This window comes from Colobus angolensis, unplaced genomic scaffold (genome assembly GCF_000951035.1).
Source record: "Colobus angolensis palliatus isolate OR3802 unplaced genomic scaffold, Cang.pa_1.0 Scaffold31, whole genome shotgun sequence".
NCBI lineage: Eukaryota > Metazoa > Chordata > Mammalia > Primates > Cercopithecidae > Colobus > Colobus angolensis.
The window spans coordinates 11,938,195-11,961,876 of NW_012116377.1; the positions used below are offsets into that span (position 1 = coordinate 11,938,195).

At 37.9% G+C, this 23,682-nt stretch overlaps 1 protein-coding gene across 1 annotated transcript in view; it reads left to right on the forward strand.

Moving 5' to 3' along the window:
• The window catches only part of POLQ (polymerase (DNA directed), theta), a 149,520-nt gene that overhangs the window by 93,610 nt on the left and 32,228 nt on the right, over window positions 1-23,682 (forward strand). The window contains exons 17-24 of the mRNA XM_011950860.1: window positions 362-605; window positions 3,334-6,428; window positions 8,475-8,618; window positions 9,935-10,131; window positions 11,704-11,944; window positions 16,800-16,993; window positions 20,118-20,255; window positions 21,680-21,854. Coding sequence (XP_011806250.1) covers window positions 362-605; window positions 3,334-6,428; window positions 8,475-8,618; window positions 9,935-10,131; window positions 11,704-11,944; window positions 16,800-16,993; window positions 20,118-20,255; window positions 21,680-21,854 — 4,428 coding nt within the window. The remainder of the gene's footprint in view (window positions 1-361; window positions 606-3,333; window positions 6,429-8,474; window positions 8,619-9,934; window positions 10,132-11,703; window positions 11,945-16,799; window positions 16,994-20,117; window positions 20,256-21,679; window positions 21,855-23,682) is intronic.

A 23,682-nucleotide genomic window follows, 5' to 3' on the forward strand; every position in this document is an offset into this window, starting at 1 on the left:
GGCATGAGCCACCGCGCCCAGCACCTTTATAAGAAAGAGAGAGAGAGAGAAATGAATTAGGATGAGGGCTTCTTGTTTGTTTTGCGTTTATGTGCTCTGCCTCAGTTTTCTTGTGTTAACTTCAGGATTAAGAATAAATAAGATGACATTTAATGTCATCTCATAAAACTTAGCACATTTATTGTCCAATTAGTTAAGGCTCTTAGTATATGTCTGTTCCCTTGTTAACTTACACCTTGGGCCTTGTTAAATCTTACAATTTTGCAGGGAAAAAACAAGGAAATATAAATACATCTAAAGAAATGGAGAATTCGTCTGTAAAAAAAAATTCAATTCAACATTTATTCTATGAATGTTCTAGGGATGATTACAGTGTTTTCCAACCGTCTGGGCTGGCACAACATGGAACTACTACTTTCCCAATTTCAGAAGCGTCTTACATTTGGCATCCAGAGGGAGCTGTGTGACCTGGTTCGGGTGTCCTTACTAAATGCTCAGAGAGCCAGGGTTCTCTATGATTCTGGCTTTCATACTGTGGCAGACCTTGCTAGAGCAAATATTGTGGAGGTGGAGGTGATTCTGAAAAATGCTGTGCCTTTCAAAAGGTAAGAGAATACCTTTACCTACATGGGCTTATTAAATTTAAAAAAAAAAATTGTTAATTTTAAAATAGTAGATAATGTATTAAAGTATTTTTGTGTTAAATAATCTTATTATATACTTGGTGTAAGTGGAAGAAAATATGGCTGCTTTTTCCCCCTTGCAGATTACTTTTTGTTTTATATATTTTAAAAATAATACATGACTTAAAAACATTCCTACTAGAATGTCTGAGTGGGGCTGGGCACAGTGGCTCACGCCTGTAATCCCAGTACTTTGGGAGGCTGAGGCTGATTGCTTGAGCTTAGGAGTTCAAGACTAGCCTGGGCAACATAGCAAGATCTCATCGCTACTAAAATTAAAAAAAAAAAAAAAATAGCTGGGTGTGGTGGCATGTGCCTGTAGTCCCAGCTACTTGGGGGTGTGAGGCTGGAGAGTTGGTTGAGCCCGGGAGGTTGAGGCTGCAGTAAGCACTGATAGCGCCACTGAACTCCAGCCGGGGTGACAGAGTAAGATCGTGTCTCAAAAAAACTGAGCAAAAGTTTGGTATCAATGCTTTCTGCTTTGATGAATTTTGATTTTGATCTGCTTTGATGGATTTTGATAATTTTGATGTGATTTCATTATATATCTCAGGCTCATCTTATACTTTTGTTAGACAAGAGCATTTTAAAATACACTCCTCTGAAATGTTTTTTGGAATGCTAGTGTCCCTCAATACAATTTGTGAGAAGATTCCTTGATTTTTTTTTGTGTGTGTGTATGTCTGCATAACCAATTTATTGAATGGGCTAGACTCAGTATATAAATCAAGGAATAGCTTAATTATTTTTTCTACCACTGTTTTTTTGAACTCTCTCTTATATGAAATCTCAGGCAGACTCTATAGGTATTTAGTTACTCTGAGGTACTAACAACCAGTTTTATTTTCAGGTATTAAACAATTTGTTCTAGGTGGAAGCATCAATCTTATTTCCAGTTCAGTGTTTCTTCCCTCCCATTCATTTTAAACCTGACTCCCAGCTCTGAGACCTTAGCCTATGTGAGAAGGGATGGGGTATAGTATTTTACTATCCTCTTTGCTCTTGCATATCTCTTCCCCATGGAAGACAATTTTTCCACAGACCAGGGGTGGAGGTGGGGGTAGGAGGGTGATGGAGATGGTTTGGTTTTAAGATGAAACAATTAGATTCTCATAAGGAGCACACAACCTAGATTACTTGCATGTACAGTTCACAATAAGGTTTGCTGCAGCTGATCTGACAGGAGGCGGAGCTCAGGCAGCAGTGCTCCCTTGCCTGTAATTCACCTTTTGCTGTGCGGCCCAGTTCCTAACAGGCCATGGACTGTTACTAGTCTGCAGCTCGGGGGTTGAGGACCCCTGGTTTATTTTAACTGGCCACTTGGAATCTGTTCACACTTGCACAGTTTAGAGGTCAGTCAGAGATTTGGGCAGAGTTTATATGAAGAATTAGGAGTTATTCTTCACTAGTTATCTGTTCTATATTGCCTTCAATTTCCAACTAATGTAGTTACTCTTAACTCTCTTCTGACTTCTGTCAATCAGTGAACTCCAGGTTTTTATCAAAGCTTTTAGCCAACCTACAGGGTATTGACTGGGCCCTCCCTTCAGGTAAAAAGTGAAAATTCACCCACTGCCATTTCTGTTTTGCAAGTCTCAACCCCCCTCCAGTTTCTGCTTTCTTTTTTGTTCCTTTTCTAGTCCCTTCATATATTTTGTCCAGAGTTTATATTGTCTATTGTATAGGAGGATTTGTTTTCTTTCTTGTCTTTGAAACACAGTCGGGCTCTGTCACCTAAGGTGGAGCGCGGTGGTGCTATCTTGGCTCACTGCAACCTCCGCCTCCTGGGTTCAAGCAGTTCTTCTGTCTTAGCCTCCCAAGTAGCTGGGACTACAGGCCCATGCCACCACACCTGGCCAATTTTTGTATTTTTAGTAGAAACAGGGTTTTACCATATTGGTCAGGCTGGTCTTGAACTCCTAACCTCAGGTGATCCACCCATCTTTGCCTCCCAAAGTGCTGGGATTACAGGCAGGAGCCACTGCACATAGCCTTTTAAAAATTTTTTTAAATGAGACAGGGTCCTGCTCTGTTGCCCTGGCTGGAGTGCAGTGGAGTGATCTTGTTTCACTGTAATGCCTCCTGGGTTTGAGCGATTCTCATGCGTCAGCCTCCCAAGCAGCTGGGATTACAGGTACCTGCTACCATGCCTGGCTGATTTTTTGTACTTTTAGTAGAGACAGGGTTTCACCATGTTGGCCAGGCTGGTCTCGAACTCCTTGCCTCAAGTGATTCGCCTTCCTCGGTCTCCCAAAGTGCTGGGATTACAAGCGTGAGCTACCGCGCCTGGCTGGATGTTTTTCAATGAAAGTTTTATGGCTTTCACTTTTTTAAAGGCTTCTACTTAAAGAATCTGTCTTAGTGAAGCCTTCCTTTATTATGCCATTTAAAAGCTACAGAACCACCCACCCCTTTCTAGTGCCTCATTTTTGTATACAACTCTTATCACCAGATAATATAGAATGCATTTTAAAACTTTATTTTCTGAATTCCCCAGCTAGAATGTGCCATGAGAGCAGATACATTTATTTCTCTCTCTCCTCCATTGCTCTTTTTCCAGTTCCTAGAACAGTTCAGATTGAATGTTTAATGAATATTTACCTTACGAATGAATGAATTCATTTCTGTCTTTTCCCATCTCTTTGTGTAGTGCCCGGAAGGCAGTGGATGAGGAAGAAGAAGCAGTTGAAGAACGTCGGAATATGCGAACTATCTGGGTGACTGGCAGAAAAGGTTTAACTGAAAGGGAAGCAGCAGCCCTTATAGTGGAAGAAGCCAGAATGATTCTGCAGCAGGACTTAGTTGAAATGGGAGTGCAATGGAATCCTTGTGCCCTGTTACATTCTAGTACATGTTCATTGACTCATAGTGAGTCAGAAGTGAAGGAACACACATTTATATCCCAAACTAAGAGTTCTTATAAAAAATTAACATCAAAGAACAAAAGTAACACAATATTTAGTGATTCTTATATTAAGCATTCACCAAATATAGTGCAAGACTTAAATAAAAGTACAGAGCATACAAGTTCCTTTAATTGTAATTTCCAGGATGGGAATCAAGAACATCAGAGACATTCCATTTTCAGAGCAAGAAAACGGGCCTCTTTGGATATAAATAAAGAGAAGCCAGGAGCCTCTCAGAATGAGGGGAAACCAAGCAAGAAGAAAGTTGTTAAGACTTTTTCAGAGAAAACAAAAAAGGCACCTTTGAATTTCAATTCAGAAAAGATGAGCAAAAGTTTTCGATCTTGGAAACATAGAAAGCATCCGAAGCAATCTAGGGACAGCAGCCCCCTGAAAGACTCTGGAGCGTGTAGAATCCATTTACAGGGACAGACTCTGTCTAATCCTAGTCTTTGTGAAGACCCATTTACCTTAGATGAGAAGAATACGGAATTTAGAAATTCAGGGCCATTTGATAAAAATGTATCTTTGAGTGGTAAGGAAAAAGATAACAAAACATCATTCCCATTACAAATAAAGCAAAGTTGTTCATGGAACATAACACTAACTAATGACAATTTTGTGGAAGATATTGTCACAGGATCTCAGAGTAAAAATGTGACTTGTCAGGCCACTAGTGTGGTTAGTGAAAAGGGCAGAGGAGTAGCTGTTGAGGCAGAAAAAATAAATGAAGTGCTGATACAAAATGATTCAAAAAACCAGAATGTTTATGTGAAACACTGTGACACCCATGCAATTAACCAGTACCCGCAAAAGCAATCTCATGAACAGACAAGCACTTTTACCAAACAGAAAAATATAATAGAGAGACAAATGCCCTGTGAAGCAGTCAGTAGTTACATAAATAGAGATTCAAATGTTACTCTCAATTGTGAAAGGATAAAGCTTAATACAGAGGAAAATAAACCAAGTCATTTTCAGGCATTAGGAGATGATATAAGCAGAACTGTGACATCCAGTGAAGTACTTCCATCAACTGGAGCATTTAGCAAATCAGGAGGCCAGCATGAGAATTTTCTAAATATTTCTAGACTACAAGAAAAAACAGGTACTTACACCACAAACAAAACTAAAAATAATCATGTTTCTGACTGTGATTTTGAAGATAGTTTCTACCTGGATACTCAGTCAGAGAAAATAATGCAACAGATGGCAACTGAAAATACCAAATTAGGAGCAAAGGATACCAACCTGGCAGCAGGGATAATGCAGAAGAGCATAGTCCAACAGAACTTGATGAACTCTTTTCAGAAGGAGTGTCACATTCCTTTTCCTGCTAAGCAGCATCCTCTAGGAGCGACTAAGCTAGATCATTTGGACCTTAAGACTGTAGGTACTATGAAACAAAGCACTGATTCACATGGGGTTGATATCCTGACTCCAGAAAGCCCAATTTTCCATTCTCCAATACTATTGGAGGAAAATGGTCTTTGTTTTAAAAAGAATGAACTTTCTGTTACTGATTCTCAATTAAATAGTTTTCTTCAAGGTTATCAAACACAAGAAACTGTGAAACCAGTTATACCTCTGATTCCTCAAAAGAGAACTCCCACTGGTATAGAAGGAGAATGTCTTCCAGTTCCTGAAACAAGTTTGAATATGAGTGATAGTTTACTCTTTGATAGTTTCAGTGATGACTATCTAGTAAAAGAACAATTACCTGATGTGCAAACGAAAGAACCCTTTCCTTCAGAGGTAACATCACACCGTTTTAGTGATTCTCCGTGTCTACAACAAGAAGACCTAATTAAAAAATCAAATGTAAATGAGAATCAAGATACCTGCCAGCAGTTGACTTTTTCCAATGATGAATCTATTATATTTTCAGAAATGGATTCTGTTCAGATGGTTGAAGCTTTGGACAATGCAGATATATTTCCTGTCCAAGAGAAGCATCATACTGTAGTATATCCTAGAGCATTAGAACTAAATGATCCAGTACTTGATGAGCACCACCAAGGTGATCAAGATGGAGGAGATCAAGCTAAAAGGGCTGAAAAATCAAAATTAACTGGGACCAGGCAAAATCATTCATTCATATGGTCAGGGGCATCATTTGATCTAAGTCCAGGACTGCAAAGGATTTTAGATAAAGTGTCCAGTCCTCTAGAAAATGAAAATCTAAAATCAGTGACTATAAACTTGTCTAGTTTGAATGGAAAATATACAGATTTAAATGAAGAACAAGAAGTTATTTCAAACTTGGAGACAAACCAAGTGCAGGGAATTTCATTTTCTTCTAATAGTGAAGTAAAAAGCAAGATTGAAATGCTAGAAAACAATGCCAATCATGGTGAAACCTCATCCCCCTTACCTCGTAAAGAAAGCGATATAGTTGATGATAATGGTCTCATTCCTCCTACACCCATTCCAACATCTGCTTGTAAGCTGACATTTCCAGGGATTCTTGAAACACCTGTAAACCTTTGGAAAACTAATAATGTTTTACAACCTGGTGAAAGTCATTTATTTGGCTCACCTTCAGATATTAAAAACCACGATTTAAGTCCAGAGAGTAGAAATGGGTTCAAAGACAACAACCCTATTAGTGACACAAGCTTTTCACTTCAGTTATCACAGGATGGATTACAGTTAACTCCAGCCTCAAGCAGTTCAGAAAGTTTGGCCATAATTGATGTAGCAAGTGACCAAAATCTTTTTCAAACATTCATTAAGGAGTGGCGGTGCAAAAAGCGATATTCCATCTCACTGGCTTGTGAAAAGATTAGAAGTTTCACATCTTCTAAAACTGCCACTATTGGTGGTAGGTTTAAGCAAGGTAAGAACTTTTTTAATTTTATTTTTTCATGTTGATAAACTAGTAGACTGAGATAAGAGATTTCTCAATGTTAGATATTAAATATAATCTGTTCAAATTGTAGTATGTATCTCTGCTGTGGATTTATGTATAGAACAGCCTTATTTATTCAGCATACCTAAATTGATAATTAATGGTAGTTGCCCTCCAGTATAAAAGGAACATGTAATATATATTAGAATAAAAATTTACAAAAATAAAGATAATATATATTTTGAATATGAATGTGACAGTTCTTTTATGGTATATTAATGTTGTGACATAATGGTTTTTATTAATCATCAGTGCTCATGAATTCTTTTCTTTTTTTTCTTTTTCTTTCTTTCTTTTTTTTTTGAGATGGAGTCTTGCTCAGTTGCCCAGGCTGGAGTGCAGGGGCATGATCTTGATCTTGGCTCACTGCACCCTCCACCTTCTGAGTTCAAGTGATTCTTCTGCCTCAGCCTCCCAAGTAGCTAGAAGTATAGGCATGTGCACCGTGCCTGGCTAATTTTTGTATTTTTAGTAGATATGGGGTTTCACCATGTTGTCCAGTGTGGTCTCAAACTCCGGACCTCAAGTGATCCGCCTGTGTTGGCCTTTCAAAGTGCTGGGATTACAGGCATGAGCCACTGCACCTGGCCTCATGAATTATTGTTATTATTATTTTTAGACAGAGTCTTGCTGTTGGCCAGGCTGGAGTGCAGTGGCGTGATCTCAGCTCACTGCAACCTCTGCCTCTCAGGTTCAAGCAATTCTCCTTTTTCAGCCTCCTGAGTAGCTGGGACTACAGGCGCACGCCACCACGCCCAGCTAATTTTTTTTTGTATTTTAGTAGAGACGGGGTTTCACCGTGTTAGCCAGGATGGTCTCAATCCCCTGACCTCGTGATCCACCTGCCTCAGCCTCCCAAAAGTGCTGGGATTACAGGCGTGAGCCACCGCGCCTGGCCTCATAAATTATTTTCTATTACATTGTAATATCCTTGTTTGCTTATGTAATTACAAAAGTACATTGCTAATAGGAACTTTGTTCTTCACAGTGTACATTAGCTACATTTTCCAAGATTTATCTTGAGTAGAATTTAGACCTCCATTGATAGTCATGAATTGTATACGGAAATGTTGCTTCCAAAACCTTGCGGAGCCCTTCCAGGTTTTGAGAGAGTTGAACCTTTTGGTCAAGTAAGGCTATGTATATTCCTGTCTTATTGCATGAACTCTGCCTTCTGGATTGTGGGGACCAGTTGTAGACAGCTTGACAACCTGCTGTGGAAATCGGGTGTTTGATTAGATTTATTAAACCTCGCTATTTTATGAATTAATTTGTTCATAAAGGTTTGGGTATTTGTCTGATTTTCAATTCATGGAGCAGATGTGTTAACCACAACTTTTATGTACTTTTAGTGTTGAATAGCACTTTCCATTTTTGATGCAACAAACAAAATTGAGCACATTTTCTGTATCAGGCTATATAATAGAGGCTAGAGGGATAAAAAAGTTCACATAAATTTAATAAATATATACTAAGTTCTTATGTGCCGATACTAGGGATATAATTATCAATAAGACAGATTGATTCTTGACCTTTATAAAATTCGAGATACATTATTTTAGGAAAACATGTTGACTCTAGATACAAAATTATACTTCACTAGGGAATAACAGTCTTTATTTTTCTGGAGTTTCTTAGCCAAGAATTGCTGAATTCACTGCAAAATATTTGTAGTATGCAAATGATCTGTATTTTTGTTTGAGTTATAAAATTTGAAATGCAGCCTCTCTTTTTTGAACTTAATCACTATAGATTTAACAAATCTTTGGTTGCTTTTTCATAGTGACAGTTATCTTAATTGATGAGAAGCCTGGAAAGATCTTACTTATACTTAAAATGACTGTCCAAATGTGTATTTTAAGATCTGGAAATTTTGCCTATCAAAGATAGGGTTTTTTTTATAATTGTTTTAACAATTTATATAATATCTTTATTTTTAGAGATTTTTAACTATTTCACTTTTGTTTTACTTAGCTAACTCACCTCAGGAAATTCCTAGTAGAGATGATGGATTTCCTATTAAAGGTTGTGATGACATCTTGGTGGTTGGACTGGCAGTATGCTGGGGTGGAAGGGATGCCTATTATTTTTCATTGCAGAAGGAACAAAAGCATTCTGGTAAGTAATGAGTATTTGAGTAAGTCACTATGTAATTAATGTAACATCCATTAGGGTAGTGATCTTATATTTTGAGAATAATTTCCTGATATTTACCTAGGATTTATTTTTAGAGTTTAAATTTCTTTTTTTTTTTTGAGACAGATTGTCATTCTTGTTGCCCAGGCTGGATTACAATGGCCTGATCTTGGCTCAGTACAACCTTTACCTCCTGGGTTCAAGTGATTCTCCTGCCTTAGCCTCCCAAGTAGCTGCTATTACAAGCATGTGCCACCACGCTGGCTAATTTTGTATTTTTTTAGTAGAGACAGGGTTTTCCCATGTTGGTCAGGCTGGTCTTGAACTCCTTACCTCAGGTAATCCACCCGCCTTGGCCTCCCAAAGTGCTGGCGTGAGTCACTGTGCCCGGCAAAAATTGTAATTTTTTGGAGAGCAGCTGGCATGTACGTTATTGCATATATTAACTAGAATTAATGTTTTAAGAAGCACTTCCTTACTTCTCCCTGCCTGTCACGTGAGGCTATTAATGCTATGGGTTTTTCCTCTGAGGGGGCAGTGAAGCCTCAGGAACTCTCTTGCCATTTTCAGGGTTTGCTTTTGAAGACTTAAACTATGGCAGTCTATTTTCAGTCTTCTGTTCTCCCATTGAATGGGTCTGAAACTCATCTAGAGGGATCGTTGAGCTAGAGGTCTATAGTAGTCGAATCATATAAACTTTGGAGAAGTCTTTGGAATGGAAAGGATGTAATCTGGAAATACCCTGTGATCTGACTGTGGTTGTTGGATACCCCAGCTGATAGGTTGGTTTTGGACAGGAGCAAAATTAATAAGGAAACATTTTAAAGGATGCTGTATAGTGTCTGTTCCTTAGTAAGCATGAAATATTTTCAGTTGTTTTGCAGGAAAATATGTTGGGGTGAGTGGTTACTTTAGCTTTTTCTTTATTTTGGATAGAATAGTATCTGTTCATACTAAATCTCTCTTTAAAATTTATTTCCAAATACTTTTCCTGTCTTTAACTCCTCATTCTGGGAAATGTAATTTTGTTTTTAGAAGTATTAATGTTTAATATTTTCTCCCACCTAATTAAGTAGAGCATTAAAAATCTTCTAGCCCAAACCATAATTTTTAGATTATGATGCACTTCATCTACATAGCTGATATGACCTTGATAAGATGCTGAATTACTCGTCACATGGAACCAGACCCTAAGGCTTCTAGTCTTTTTCAGTCTTTCTACTAAAGATTACTGCTTCAAATGAAAGCATGTAATTTTTGCCTTAAAACTGTTTTTTCCTTTTTTTTTTTTTTTAAAGAAATTAGTGCCAGTTTGATTCCACCTTCTCTAGATCCAAGCCTGACTTTGAAAGACAGGATATGGCACCTTCAATCTTGCTTGCGAAAGGAATCTGATAAAGAACGTTTTGTTGTCATCTATGACTTCATCCAGAGCTATAAAATTCTTCTTCTTTCTTGTGGCATCTCCTTGGAGCAAAGTTATGAAGATCCTAAGGTTCTATGTCTTATTTAATTTTTATATACTTAAAACCACATTTTTATTGTTAATTCTTAAATGACTTGGTATTTCCTTAGCTTCAATAATGCAGCTTAAGTATTTTAGTTAATTCTTTATTCAATAATCTCATCTACCCAGAATAGAATATCATGCGCCAAATATCTCTGTGTAGATAAAAACAGAGATGTCACAAATTTGGAGCCCTAAAGTTTATGTCTTTCCTCAGAGATTTTGAAAAACTTTTAATTTGGGTCATAAGTCCTAAGTATTCTGTCTAATAGTAAATTGGAAGTGAAATGGGAACAGATTTAGGTATATGATAGCAGAAGGTTTTAAATATTCATGAGGGTGGAGGCAGAAAATTGGAAAAGAGTGTGAATAAGATGTCAAAAAGGATTGTAGTTAGTGGCCATTTAGCATAGAGGCAAATCCCCTTACTGGCTCCTGAGAACTTTCCTTTATAATAGCAAAGTTTGATGCACTCTTCATAATGATAATTCAGTTAAAAAACCTGTTAACCTTTACATGAGACTATTTCATTCAGTATTCCCCTATAAAACTTTATTCTTAACCTACAAAAGAAATAATTGAGTCATATAGTAAAGTAATTGTCAGAATTATGAACAGGGCTTAGATTCCCTTATTCTAATCCAGTTAATGATCTGCTTGATCTAGTATTAGAAACTACAGGACTCCTACTCCAATGAGGAAGTTGGAAATAGCAATCAAATGAATAATTGGATGGTTTTCTGGTGACAAACCCCCCATCCTGAGGGGAAAGTCTAGAGGGTTTCTGAAACTCTGGATATAAACTTTTAATGGTAAAACATTTATGCTTCACTCCTTTTTTTTTTTTTTTGAGACAAAGTTTTGATCTTGCTGCCCAGGCTGGAGTGCATTGGTGCAATCTCAGCTCACCACAACCTCCACCTCCCAGGTTCAAGCAATTCTCTTGCCTCAGCCTCCTGAGTAGCTGGGATTACAGGTGCCCGCGACCACACCCAGCTAATTTTTTGTATGTTTAGTAGAGACAGGGTTTCACCATGTTGACCAGGCTAGTCTTGAACTTCTGACCTCAGGTGATCAACCCGCCTCAGTCTCCCAAAGTGCTGGGATTACAGGCGGCAGCCACCGTGCCCGGTACCTCACTTCTTTTGGTGTTGAAAGAACCAAATATACCTAAAACCTCACAGGCCCATCTTTATTACAGTAGCTTAGCCCAAATTAGCCTAGTGGAGGAGTCCATCTTCATTTTCAGACGCATGGTTTGAGTTTGCTGAGACACACTTGTTGGTCAAGCCTACTGCTAAACTGGATCAGCCTGAGCATTGTAGTAATGGAATAGTTAAAACTTTTCTTTCTTTGAAAGCCATTGCTGTTATTGCTACCAAAAATGAGTCCTGTTACAATTATTCTTTCCTTCTCCTTTCCTGGGAAAACCACTGAATAAATATTAAATGAAAATGAGTGAGGTTAGAAATGAGCTTTCTTTTTTTCCCTTTTCATTTAGAGGTACAAAAGTGTCTTCGAAAAAAGTCAGGAAAATATTCTCATTGCTATCCCATTCAGGTGGCATGCTGGTTACTAGATCCAGATTCTCAGGAGCCAACTCTTCATAGCATAGTTACCAGTTTTCTTCCTCATGAGCTTCCACTCCTAGAAGGGATGGAGACCAGCCAAGGGATTCAAAGCCTGGGGCTAAATGCTGGCAGTGAGCATTCTGGGCGATACAGAGCATCTGTGGAGTCCATTCTCATCTTCAACTCTATGAATCAGCTCAACTCTCTGTTGCAGAAGGAAAACCTTCAAGGTAAAAACCAAGTTTCTGGCATTTTTATGTTATAGATAAGAGACAGAGATTTAGCCACTCTTTATCAAAAATGGGTAAATTACATATTTATGTAAATCCTACCTTTGGATTGTCCAGTGCTTTTTTTCTGTAAAAGGTCAGAGAGTAAATATTTTTGGCTTTGTGAACCAAACAATTTCTATCATGAATACTCTGCCATTGTAGCAAAAGAGCAACTGTAGACAAGACCAAAACAAATGGCTGTCTTCCAATAGCACTTTACAAAAACATGCATCTAATGTTAGTTTGGCCGTAATTTGCTGACTTCTGGCCCTTGTGTGAAGAAAATTACAAAATGGCATTTATGCAGTTGTTGCTAATTTTGTATTTGAACTTTATCAAATAATTTTTATTCACACTTAGAAGACATCCTCAATGGATTTCAAAGAGTTAACTCTTTTCTTTTTGGAACTGTTAACAAACAGATGTTTTTTCACAGCAAAGGATAGTCATGAGAGTCTCTTTTTTCCCTCATAACAAATAACATGAATTTATTGTCATTGTTATCTGCTGGCCCAGATTGAGCACCCTGACTACAGAGAGCTTAACGGATGCTTATGGTAGAGATGTGAAGTAGAACAAATTTGGCTTCATTGTGAGGAGATGACTGAATTTATTGACTGATCAATAGTTACTAGAAAATAGATGGATGAGTTCATACAGACTAGGGTTTGGATCTGGACTATCCACTTATGAGCTGAGGGACTTTGGGCAAACTACTGAAACTGTAAGTCTGGTTCTTATAAAGTTGTTCTAAGGATTAAATAAGATAGTGAATATAATATAGGCAGTGTTTGTCATAGAGCAGGTGCTTATTATGTTAGCTGATTATTATAATTTTTAACTTTCACCATTTCAATGTGCTTTTGAAAACTCCTTTTTTTCTGCACTTTCAAAAATGTATGGCTAGCCTGGCTCAGTGGCTCCTGCCTGTAATCCCAGCTACACAGGAGTCTAAGGTGTGAGGATCACTGGAGCCCAGAAGTTTGAGACCAGCCTGGACCACATAGTGAGACCCCATCTCAAAAATAAAAAAGGGTAGTTAGGAGGTATTAAATGCATTTTTATACATTGTTAATGCTTTCTTATTCATAGAATGCAAGAATTGAAGTGCATTGAGACAAGGGAAGTTTTTGGAGAGAATGTAGACAACTATCAGATTTAGTTTGAATATAATTATTTCTTTGTAGAAAGAGATATAGGTACGTTTTATTTTAAAAATTTTTCTGTTAGCCAGGAAGTATTCTCATCTGATATAGAAAGATATTTTAACTACAACTTTGATTTCCTTAATAACTGTAAGATTATTCAGTTATTTCTTTTTGAGTATATTTGGTAAGCTATATATATCTATTTTTTTCCAAATTTTTTTTCTTTTTATTACTCTGCTGTGACATTCCCAACCTATATATTTTTAAGGAATTTATGTTTCATCTAAATTTTCAAATTTATTGGTATACAGCTATTGCTAAGTCTCTCTTTTTTACATCTCTGGTTTATTTGTTATATCCTCTTTTTCTTTCATAATATTATTTAATGTCACTTGAAGTTTTGCCAATTTTCTAGTCTTTTCAAAGAACCAACTTTTGTCTTTGATTCTTCCTATTTTGTTTTCTGTTTCCTTGATTTCTGTCCACATCTATATTATCTGTTTCCTCTTACTTTATTTTGTAGTCCTTTTTCAATATTCCTCTTTGACCTTAAAACATTACTTCTCAAATTATTTTTTTTCTTTTCTAACTTAAGAATATAAGGTGGTGGGGTGCAGTGGCTCACGCCTGTAATCCCAGCACTCTGGGAGGCCCAGGCGGGTGGATCACTTGAGGCCAGGAGTTTGAGACCAGCTGGCCAACATGGTGAAACCCTGTCTCTACTAAAAATACAAAAATTAGCTGGATGTGGTTGCATGCACCTGTAATCCCAGCTACTTGGGAGGCTGAGGCATGAGAATAATTTGAACCCCGGAGGTGGAGTTTGCAGTGAGCAGAGATTCTGCCACTGCACTCCAGTCTGGGCAATAGAGTGAGGATCTGTATCACACAAAATGTATATATATATGGCTATAAATTTTCCTCAAAGCACTACTTTTATTGTATTCCACAGTTTTTATGTGTATACACACACACACACACACACAACTTTTTTTTGTTTGTTTGTTTGTTTGTTTTTTTGAGACGGAGTCTGGCTCTGTCGCCCAGGCTGGAGTGATGGGGGTCTTGCTGTGTTGCCCAGACTGGTCTCCAACTCTTGCCCTCAAGCAGTCCTCCTGCCTTTGCCTCCCAAAGTGCTGGGATTACAGGTGTGAGCCACTATTCCTGGCCTGATATATAATATTCTTATCATGCTAGATATTTTTAGATTTCTGGTATATTTTTTCACTCAAAAATTATTTAGAAGAATGATTTTTAATTCCTAAATATTTAGAAACTTTTATTTTGTATTTTTATTATCTTTAAACTTAATTGTGTTGTAGGTAGAGTACATGGTTATATAATACTAATTCTTGAAATTTTTAGAGAACGATTCATGATCTAAAACCTGAACTATTGTGTAAATGCTCTATGTGCACACAAAAGAATGTGTACTCTAATTCTGGATGCACAATTTTATATGTCTGTTAAGTCAAAGTTTTTAAAAAATATTCTATGTCTTATTTTCCCTGTAATTCAATCAGTTTTGTTTTGAGGCGATTTTATTAGGTGTGTATGTGTTTAAAATTGAGTTGTCTTCCTGGTGAATTAAGCCTTCTATTATTGTATTATGACCATCTGTATTACAAATAATGATTTTTATTATTAGTCTGTTTTCTTATATGAATATGGCAACATCAGCTTTCTCTTAATATTACTTCATATAGCTTTTTTCTATCCCTTTTAACCTTTCTAGGTTCCTATCTTCAGACATGTCTTATAAACAAAGTATAGCTTATTTATTTTTCAGGCTTACCTTTTTGTTTTTTTTTTTTTTACAAATTTGCCAATTTATTGTGATCATTGATGTATTTCTGCTTATTATGATTATTGATACACACTTGTTCTCTATTTTCCTACTATTTTACTTTGTTTCTAGTCACTTTTTGTTCTGTAAATAGTTCATTCACAGTTGTGCAATATTCTAACTAGTCCTTATCTGCAATTTTGGGGATCTAAATTTGTTCTTGGTTGTTTCTTCTAAGTCCTATTCACATTTCTTTGCTGTCTTGTATTTTTCATATTTTTTGTGAGTTCATACAGGATTTATTATGATCAAGGATCCCTGCAGGACTTATGTGGGGAAATCTTCCCTTAGAAAGGTTTTGCTCCTGCCTCTGCTGGGTACCACGCTACTCCGCATCCAAGGACCACAGTAACCTTTGAGAGTTTTGTTTCAGAACGAGAGTCTGAGACTCAGGTCCTCATCCTGTTGTTGTTTCAAAGATCCGTATCTCCTTAACTTTTTTTGCTATGGCACTCCATTCCCATAACGACCTTGCTCCTTCCTAATGGCTATGGATGCAGTCTAGCTTCCTGCCAGTCTTACTTTGTGCTTCTCTGATTGTTCCTGTTCTGACCCAAGTTCATTATTTCTCTACTCTCAAGTAACATGAATTTCTCCACTAGTTCCAGGCTTCTAAAGCCAAACTCTGACAGCTTCGTACCTTCTGCAGGTGGTTAGAGGCCAGTAACTCTCATTTGTTTCTTTGCTTTTCATGGTGGTTATCAGTGTCCCTGGAGATTTCTCATGCTAATTGAGACCAGCAGTGCCTCAAATAATGTGTTTGTGTGGAGCTGGGGAGGGTGGGCCAGCGTTGCTCAGATTCCTAGTGATTCAATACTGGAAGCTGAAGTGTTAGGGATTCTTTCTTAATGATTTAGGACAGCATTTCCTATAGTACATTCCATGGATGCTTACTTTTCAAGATGTTAATAAGTATTATATGAGAAAAGGATTTAATGGTCAAATAAGTTTGGGACTTTCACTTAAAATAAAATTAAATAGTTGTCTTTGCTTCAGGTCCTCTTAGGGCCTTTAATATGTAAGTTAAGTCTACCTTATCCAAAATGTGGGACCAGAAGTGTTTTTACATTTCAGATTTTTTTGGATTTTGGAATATTTGCATATACATAATGAGATATCTTGGGGATGAGACCCAAGTCTAAATGTAGAATTCATATATACCTATAGACATAGCCTAAAGATAATTTTATACAATGTGTTTAATAATTTTGTGCACAAAATAAAATTTGTGTACACTGAACCATCAGAAAGCAAAGGTGTCACTGTCTCAGTCACTCATGTAGGCAGTCTGTGGTTGTCTGGCAGAAAAGAGATATTGAAGCTGAATGGGGCAAGGAGGGACTTTTTTCCTTTAGAGATGCTGAATAAACTTTGTGTTGTACACCTGCATTTTGACTGTGCCCTGTCACATAAAGTCAGGTATGGACTGTCCTACTTGTGGTATCATGTCAGTGCTCAGAAAGTTTCAGATTTTGGAGCATTTTGGATTTCAGAGTAAGGTTGATTGTTATGCTCCTGCTAAGAGTAGAAGCAGAAACATCTTTGGAGAAATATAGTCTTTTGTAATCCAGACTAGTCACAAGATTGCCAAATCTTCTACTCTCTGCAGAGACAAGGATAGTTGTCAAGTGCTAAACTAGCCTGTACTTTTCCACCTTTCATTGTTGGCTTGAGGATGCTGCTTGGGAGACTGGCTCCTGAAGGATACCTTGGTAGCATTTCTGGATTTTCCTAGATGAATTCTGTATAGTTTAAGTAAGGCTGCTAATCTAGCCACTTTGCCAATGAATTAACATTTCAATTTTCTTTTTTCTTCCAGATGTTTTCCGTAAGGTGGAAATGCCCTCTCAGTACTGCTTGGCCTTGCTCGAACTAAATGGAATTGGCTTTAGTACTGCAGAATGTGAAAGTCAGAAACACATAATGCAAGCCAAGCTGGATGCAATTGAGACCCAGGCCTATCAACTAGCTGGCCACAGTTTTTCTTTCACCAGTTCAGATGACATCGCTGAGGTTGTATCACGGGGATAGGGATATAGATAAATAATTTTTAGAGTTAAAATGATTGTGGTGTGTGTGTGTGTGTGTGTGTGTGTGTGTGTGTATGTGTGTATGTGTGTATTTACCTGAACACCAAAGGTCACTAAAATGAAACAGCCAGTCAACCAGATTGCTTTGGGGATATTCTAGCATCTAATTTGTAAATTATATCTGTATATAATTTACAAATAAAGTGTAAATTATATCTGCATATAATTTACAAATAAAGGAAGGTAATAAAGAGGACTTCTAGAATGTAAGCTCCTCAAGAAGGAGATTTGCCTGGAACAGAGGAGGGACTCACTAAGTATTTGTTGAAGAAATGATTGGTAGTGGTGGTTGCATGACAGCATAGCTATTTCTCCAGAAAGTTAGTCATTTCATGAGCCCTTACCCCTTCCTTGCTTGCCCTAACATCTTTCTATAGAATAGGAAACTGGACATTTTTCTGAGATTAAATGAAAAAGGGATTTTTGTGCTCATGAATTCTCATCATTTAGCTCCCACTGACAAGTGAGAACAAGCAGTATTTGATTTTCTGTTCCTTCATTAACATATTTTAAAGAAAATGAGGAACTTGATTTCTCTTATTCATGTGTTGAATTCAGTGGTGCCTTTTTTTTTCTTTTTGGTATCCGCTTTTAAAGTCCCCAAGCCAATACCTAGCTGACTGCACATAAAATTACATAGGGAACTTATAGAAAATATAGAATCTCTGTTTCAGCACAAGTAGGTTTGGAGCAAGGCAGGAATTGCTGCCCTTGTGATTCAGATGGGCCTGAAAGCATGTAAGCTACAGGCCTCAAGCAAATCCTGGACTAAGAGTAAAGGGCCTTTGATATTATTGGCTTCTTCTTAGTCCTGCATGTCACAATGGCAGTTAACTGGAAGGTAATTTGTATGAGAAGTTTCACAGTTAATTCTGAAAGCTTCACCAAAAAAAAAAAAAAAAAAAAGGCTTTAAGCTAAAGAACTTCTACATATATAACTTGAGATCTTTGTATTGTCTTTATTCATAATGGGTCTCTCTTCTTGGGTTTGTCGCCTTATTGTTACTTTAATAGTGTTTTATTTTTCCTATCCAGTTACTTGATTCTTTTTCTCCTATACTGCCATTCATGTACCCTTTGATACCTGTACTAGGGTTGCCTGATAAAATATGGCACATCCAGTTTCAATTTTGTATTTCATCCTGTCATTTTTGAAAACATGGATGAACCTGAAGGACGTTATGCTAAGTGAAATAAGCCAGTTACAGAAAGATAAGTACTATATGTTTCAGATGATCTCACTATGTGTAGAATCCAATGAAGTTGAACTCCTCGAAGTGGAAAGTGGAACAGTTGTTACCAGAGGCTGGAGGGTAGGGAGCGGGGAAATGGGGAGTTGCTAATCAAAGGGTATAAAGTTTTAGATAGGGGAACGGGGAATTGTTTATCAAAGGGTACAAAGTTTCAGATAAACAGGAGGAATCGATTCTAAGATTTATTGTACACAAGGGTGGCTGTAGTCAATAATAATGTATTATATATTTCAAAGTAAGAGAGTAAATTTCAAATGTCTTACTGTAAAAAATGATAGGTCTAAGTGTGGTGATTAATATATTAATCAGCTTAATTTAATCACACCACATTGTATACTTACATCAAAACATCATCTTGTACCCCATGAATGTATACAGCTATAATTTGTCAATAAAAAATTTTGAATGTCAGGTAAACAATGAATAACAATTTAGTATAAGTATGCCCCATGCAACTGAAATTTAACTGGACATTTTGTAATTTTATTTGGTATGTGTGGCAACCCTAATCCGTATACATGCGTATGTTCACATCTGTGTAACACAGTTCTTGGGCTAAGTAGTTACTGACATCTGCAGTAAGCCTCAGTACCTTTCATTCCTATGACCCCAGTTGAAACTGGAACCAGATCATTGTTTCTGTCATCATTACTATTCTAGGGAAGCATAGGGATTATCTTCCCTTCCACCCCTGGCCCAACTCATGGGAAAAATTCATGTACTTATACAAATAGTTTCAATTTTTAGAATTATTACTGGGAAAATAATCCAAGGTTCATTAAAACCCACTCAAAATATACAAGTGAATGATTAGGTATAGTAGATAATGTTCTGAATTGCCCCAGTTTCATCCCCTCTAATCTGAGCTTATGAGTGTTACATGGGATCTTCCACCTTCCGCACAGCGTGGTCCTGGTGTCTTCAGTGGGTGCTGCCAGCCCTCTCTAGCATTCATTATTGCCACATTGTATTGGCCACCTTCTCCTAACTTTTTGTGCCTAGTGACTGTCAGGGCCCAGCATTGTGGTGGTGGTACTAGATGACTTTTTAAACCCCTTTCTACCTTAGTGTTTTCTGATTTTTGTAACGAGACAATAGCCATGTAAGCTTCCATGTTGATCTATGGGGCTTAACTGATTGAACAGTTTCATTTAGGAGAGCTCACAATTCTTAGAGCAATAAGTCTCAATGTTAATAACTTGTTTGCCAGTTGCTCAGCACAGCGTATATACATGCCTGTGTTCCTGACTGCTTAAAAGCTGGCTGGGTGTGGTGGCTCATGCCTATAATCCCAGCACTTTGGGAGGCCGAGGTGGGTGGATTGCTTGTGCTTAGGAGTTTGAGACCACCCTGGGCAACATGGCAAAATCCTGTCTCTACCAAAGACACAAAAATTAGCCGGACATGGTGGTGCACGCCTGTGGCCCCAGCTACTCGGGAAGCTGAGGTGGGAGGATCACTTGAGCCCAGCAAGTCAAGGCTACAGTGAGTTGTGATCACACCACTACACTCTGGCCTGGGTGACAGTGAGATCCTGTCTCAAGAAGGAAAAAAAAAAAGGCCTGTGTTAGTATTAATCTGATAGTGCCTAATTAGAATATGGATAGCCTACCTGACATATAAATTTTCATTGCTATCATTTACTAAATGTGGTAATTCCAAATTATCCAGAGAAACATTATTTCAATCCATGTTGGACTGTAGAGATTGTTTTCTAAAATAACTTAAAATATTTTCTGAATGATAGTCCTTGCAAGTTTCATTCTTGACTAAAGAGGCATTAATTTCTTGCAGGTTTTATTTTTGGAATTGAAGTTGCCCCCAAATGGAGAGATGAAAAACCAAGGCAGCAAGAAAACTCTGGGTTCTACCAGAAGAGGGAATGACAATGGACGCAAGCTAAGGCTGGGAAGACAGTTCAGCACTAGTAAGGTGCTCTTTGGGGCGGTCACAGAGCAGGGCAGAACCTAAACTGCTTTTAACATTTTGGTGTCTAGAAAGAATGCTGATGAAATCAAGATCTTAGCCTACCATTTGAATTTACCCAGATATAAATTAATACATTGGTTTGTGGTTTGGTGGCCCACAAATTCTGTGGAGATATTCCAGCATGGAAAATCTGAATCATAATCTAAGTTAGCAGTTGTGTCCTTCCTTCCTATCATTAACATGGTATAAAGGTTTATAAAGTTGTACCACCATGCCCAGCTAATTTTTGTATTTTTAGTGGAGACAGGGTTTCACCATGTTGGCCAGGCTGGTCTTGAGCTCCTGACCTCAAGGGATCCTCCCGCCTCAGCCTCCCAGTGGCCCACAAATTCTGTGGAGATATTCCAGCATGGAAAATCTGAATCATAATCTAAGTTAGCAGTTGTGTCCTTCCTTCCTATCATTAACATGGTATAAAGGTTTATAAAGTTGTACCACCATGCCCAGCTAATTTTTGTATTTTTAGTGGAGACAGGGTTTCACCATGTTGGCCAGGCTGGTCTTGAGCTCCTGACCTCAAGGGATCCTCCCGCCTCAGCCTCCCAGTGTGCTGGTATTACAGGCATGAGCCACTGCGCCAGGCCCTGATTTAAGAATTTAATCTGCTAATTTCAAAGTAAAATTGTTAATCATAATCCATGGAAAACTATATGCATTAGTGGGATGGAAGAGAGAAAGGGCTTAATTTTACTTTTTACTGATGTTTCGGGGGAAAAATAGGGTAGAAAATATAGCCATAGAGCTATCCAAGTTGCCCTTGTGTAGAATTGTGGTCCTTATACTGTTATCTATTATTTGTCTGCTCCTAGGAAATTTCTTTAGCTCTAGGCTATAGCACATTTTTTAATTTAATCTCACTGGCCTTTTTACTCACAAGTTTCTGTTCCTTAATAGTTCACTGAAAGTCTATAGTATGAAAAATTCAAAGTTTTAAAAAGAAATGTCTCCTGATTACCTTCATATGGAAACCATATAAGTATCCGGGCAAGCACAAAACAACTGGGATACTTCCAGTCATGTGAGGAGTGAAGGAGGAAAATGCATACAGAAAACAGATGATATAAAATAAACTTTTGGTGGGGTGTGGGAAGGCAGTTACTTTGTTAGACTGACAATTCATTGATTTTTTTTGAAAAAGGTAGTTTTAAATTGATAGTGCTCAGTATTACCACATTTGCATTTTATAAACTGTAGTTATAGTTTTATCAATATGGTGGTTTAAAAAAAAACCCCAAGTAATAGTTTTGAGTTGTCGATATTACTCTTAAATTTAATTTTGAGATTGTATTATTTACAGAAAAGAGATTCTAACTTGCTATGGAATTTGGACAAGAATTCAATCTTACCTTATTATATTTTTTTGGCAGGATGTTTTAAATAAATTAAAGGCATTACATCCTTTACCAGGTTTGATATTAGAATGGAGAAGAATCACTAATGCTATTACCAAAGTGGTCTTTCCCCTTCAGCGGGAAAAGCGTCTTAATCCTTTTCTTGGAATGGAAAGAATCTATCCTGTATCACAGTCGCACACTGCTACAGGTGATGAGAAATCTTAAGTATAAACAATATCCAATTCTGAAGTAAAAACATTTTCATATGCAATATTTCTTATGATGGCTAAGAATTCAAGTGTTGATCAAGGGGTTCAGTAAAGTTTTACACCTATAAAATACATGCTTTTTCCAAAGCATAGATAGATACTACCTGGGTACAGAGATGAGTATTAGTTCCTGCTTTTATTTTTATTTATTTATTTATTTATTTTTTATTTTTTTTGAGACAGAGTGTCACTCTTGTTGCCCAGGCTGGAGTGTGGTGGCACGATCTTGGCTCTCTGCAACCTCCACCTCCCAGGTTCAAGTGATTCTCCTGCCTCAACCTCCCAAGTAGGTGGGAATACAGGCACACACCACCACACCCAGCTAATTTTTGTGTTTTTAGTAGAGATGGGGTTTTGTCACGTTGGTCAGGCTGGTCTCGAACTCATGACCTCAGGTGATCCACCCGTCTCGGCCTCCCAAAGTGCTGGGATTACAGGAGTGAGCCACTGTACCCAGCCTGGTTCCTGCTTTTAAGTACTTGTATAGAGTAACTGGGATGTCTGAGACAGTACTTTCAATGTGAGTATACACAGGAATTAAATATTTGAGTCAGTGGTCTTATCTAATTTCAGTCCCAGCTCTTTTTTGAGCCTCTTAAGATTTCTCCAAGTTGATCTGAGTAGGCCTCTGGGGCATCTGTATAAGTAAGTGTCTTATTTTACCCAAGCAGAAAAGAAAGCTGTAGAGTCCTTTGGTTATTTCATGGTCCTCTTGAGATAAGTAAGAGTGTAATCTTATGAAGAAAAATGTATTCTTTCTCTAGGCAATACAAAACTCTAAATATTTGCCAAATGTGATGTGTAGTGGAAGAAAGGGTGGCTTTAACTCATTCATAGAGGAGGCAGGCAGTTTAGATTGGTGGTATAGAATGTGGGCTTTGACATCAGAAATCAGGGTTTGAATCCTGGTTCTGTGAATCTTTAGACAAGATACTTAACCTCTCAATGCCTAAGTTTTTTCATGTATAAAAGAAGGTAATGGGCCGGGCACAGTGGCTGCTGCCTGTAATCCCAGCACTTTGGGAGGCCAAGACGGGAGGGTCACTTGAGCCCAGGAGTTTGAGCCTAGCCTGGGCAAGATAGTGAAACCATGTCTCTGTAGAAAGTCAAAAAATTAGCCATGCATGTGGTATCTTGTGCCTGTAGTCCCAGCCACTTGGGAGGCTGAGATAGAAGGATCGCTTGAGCCTGGGAGGTCAAGGCTACAGTGAATTGTGATTGAGCCACTGCACTTCAGCCTGGGCAACAGAGTGAGACCTTGTCTCAGTCAATCAATAAATAAACCAATAAACAAATAAACAAGGTAATAACAGTCTTATCTCACCTGGTAATTCTGAGGATTAAATAGTTTCATAGATATAGAGTATTTAGAATAGTGCATGGCTCCTAGAAAGCGCTCACTATCAGTTGCTGCTGTTACCTAGTGCGGAGGCTTCATGAGGCGCTGCTTTTCTCTACTTGCTTTATCCCTTGTTCTAAACTTTCTAAACTTGTCCCATCCTAGTGATATCTTGCCCTGTTAGTATTTAAATTTCACTTTGAAACATACGCTAGGCTGGGGACGGTGGCTCACGCCTGTAATCCCAGCACTTTGGGAAGCCGAGGCAGGCAGATCACGAGGTCAGGAGATCGAGACCATCCTGACTAACACGGTGAAACCCTGTCTCTACTAAAAATACAAAAAATTAGTCCGGGAGTGGTGGCGGGTGCCTATAGTCCCAGCTACTCGGGAGGCTGAGGCAGGAGAATGGCGTGAACCTGGGAGGC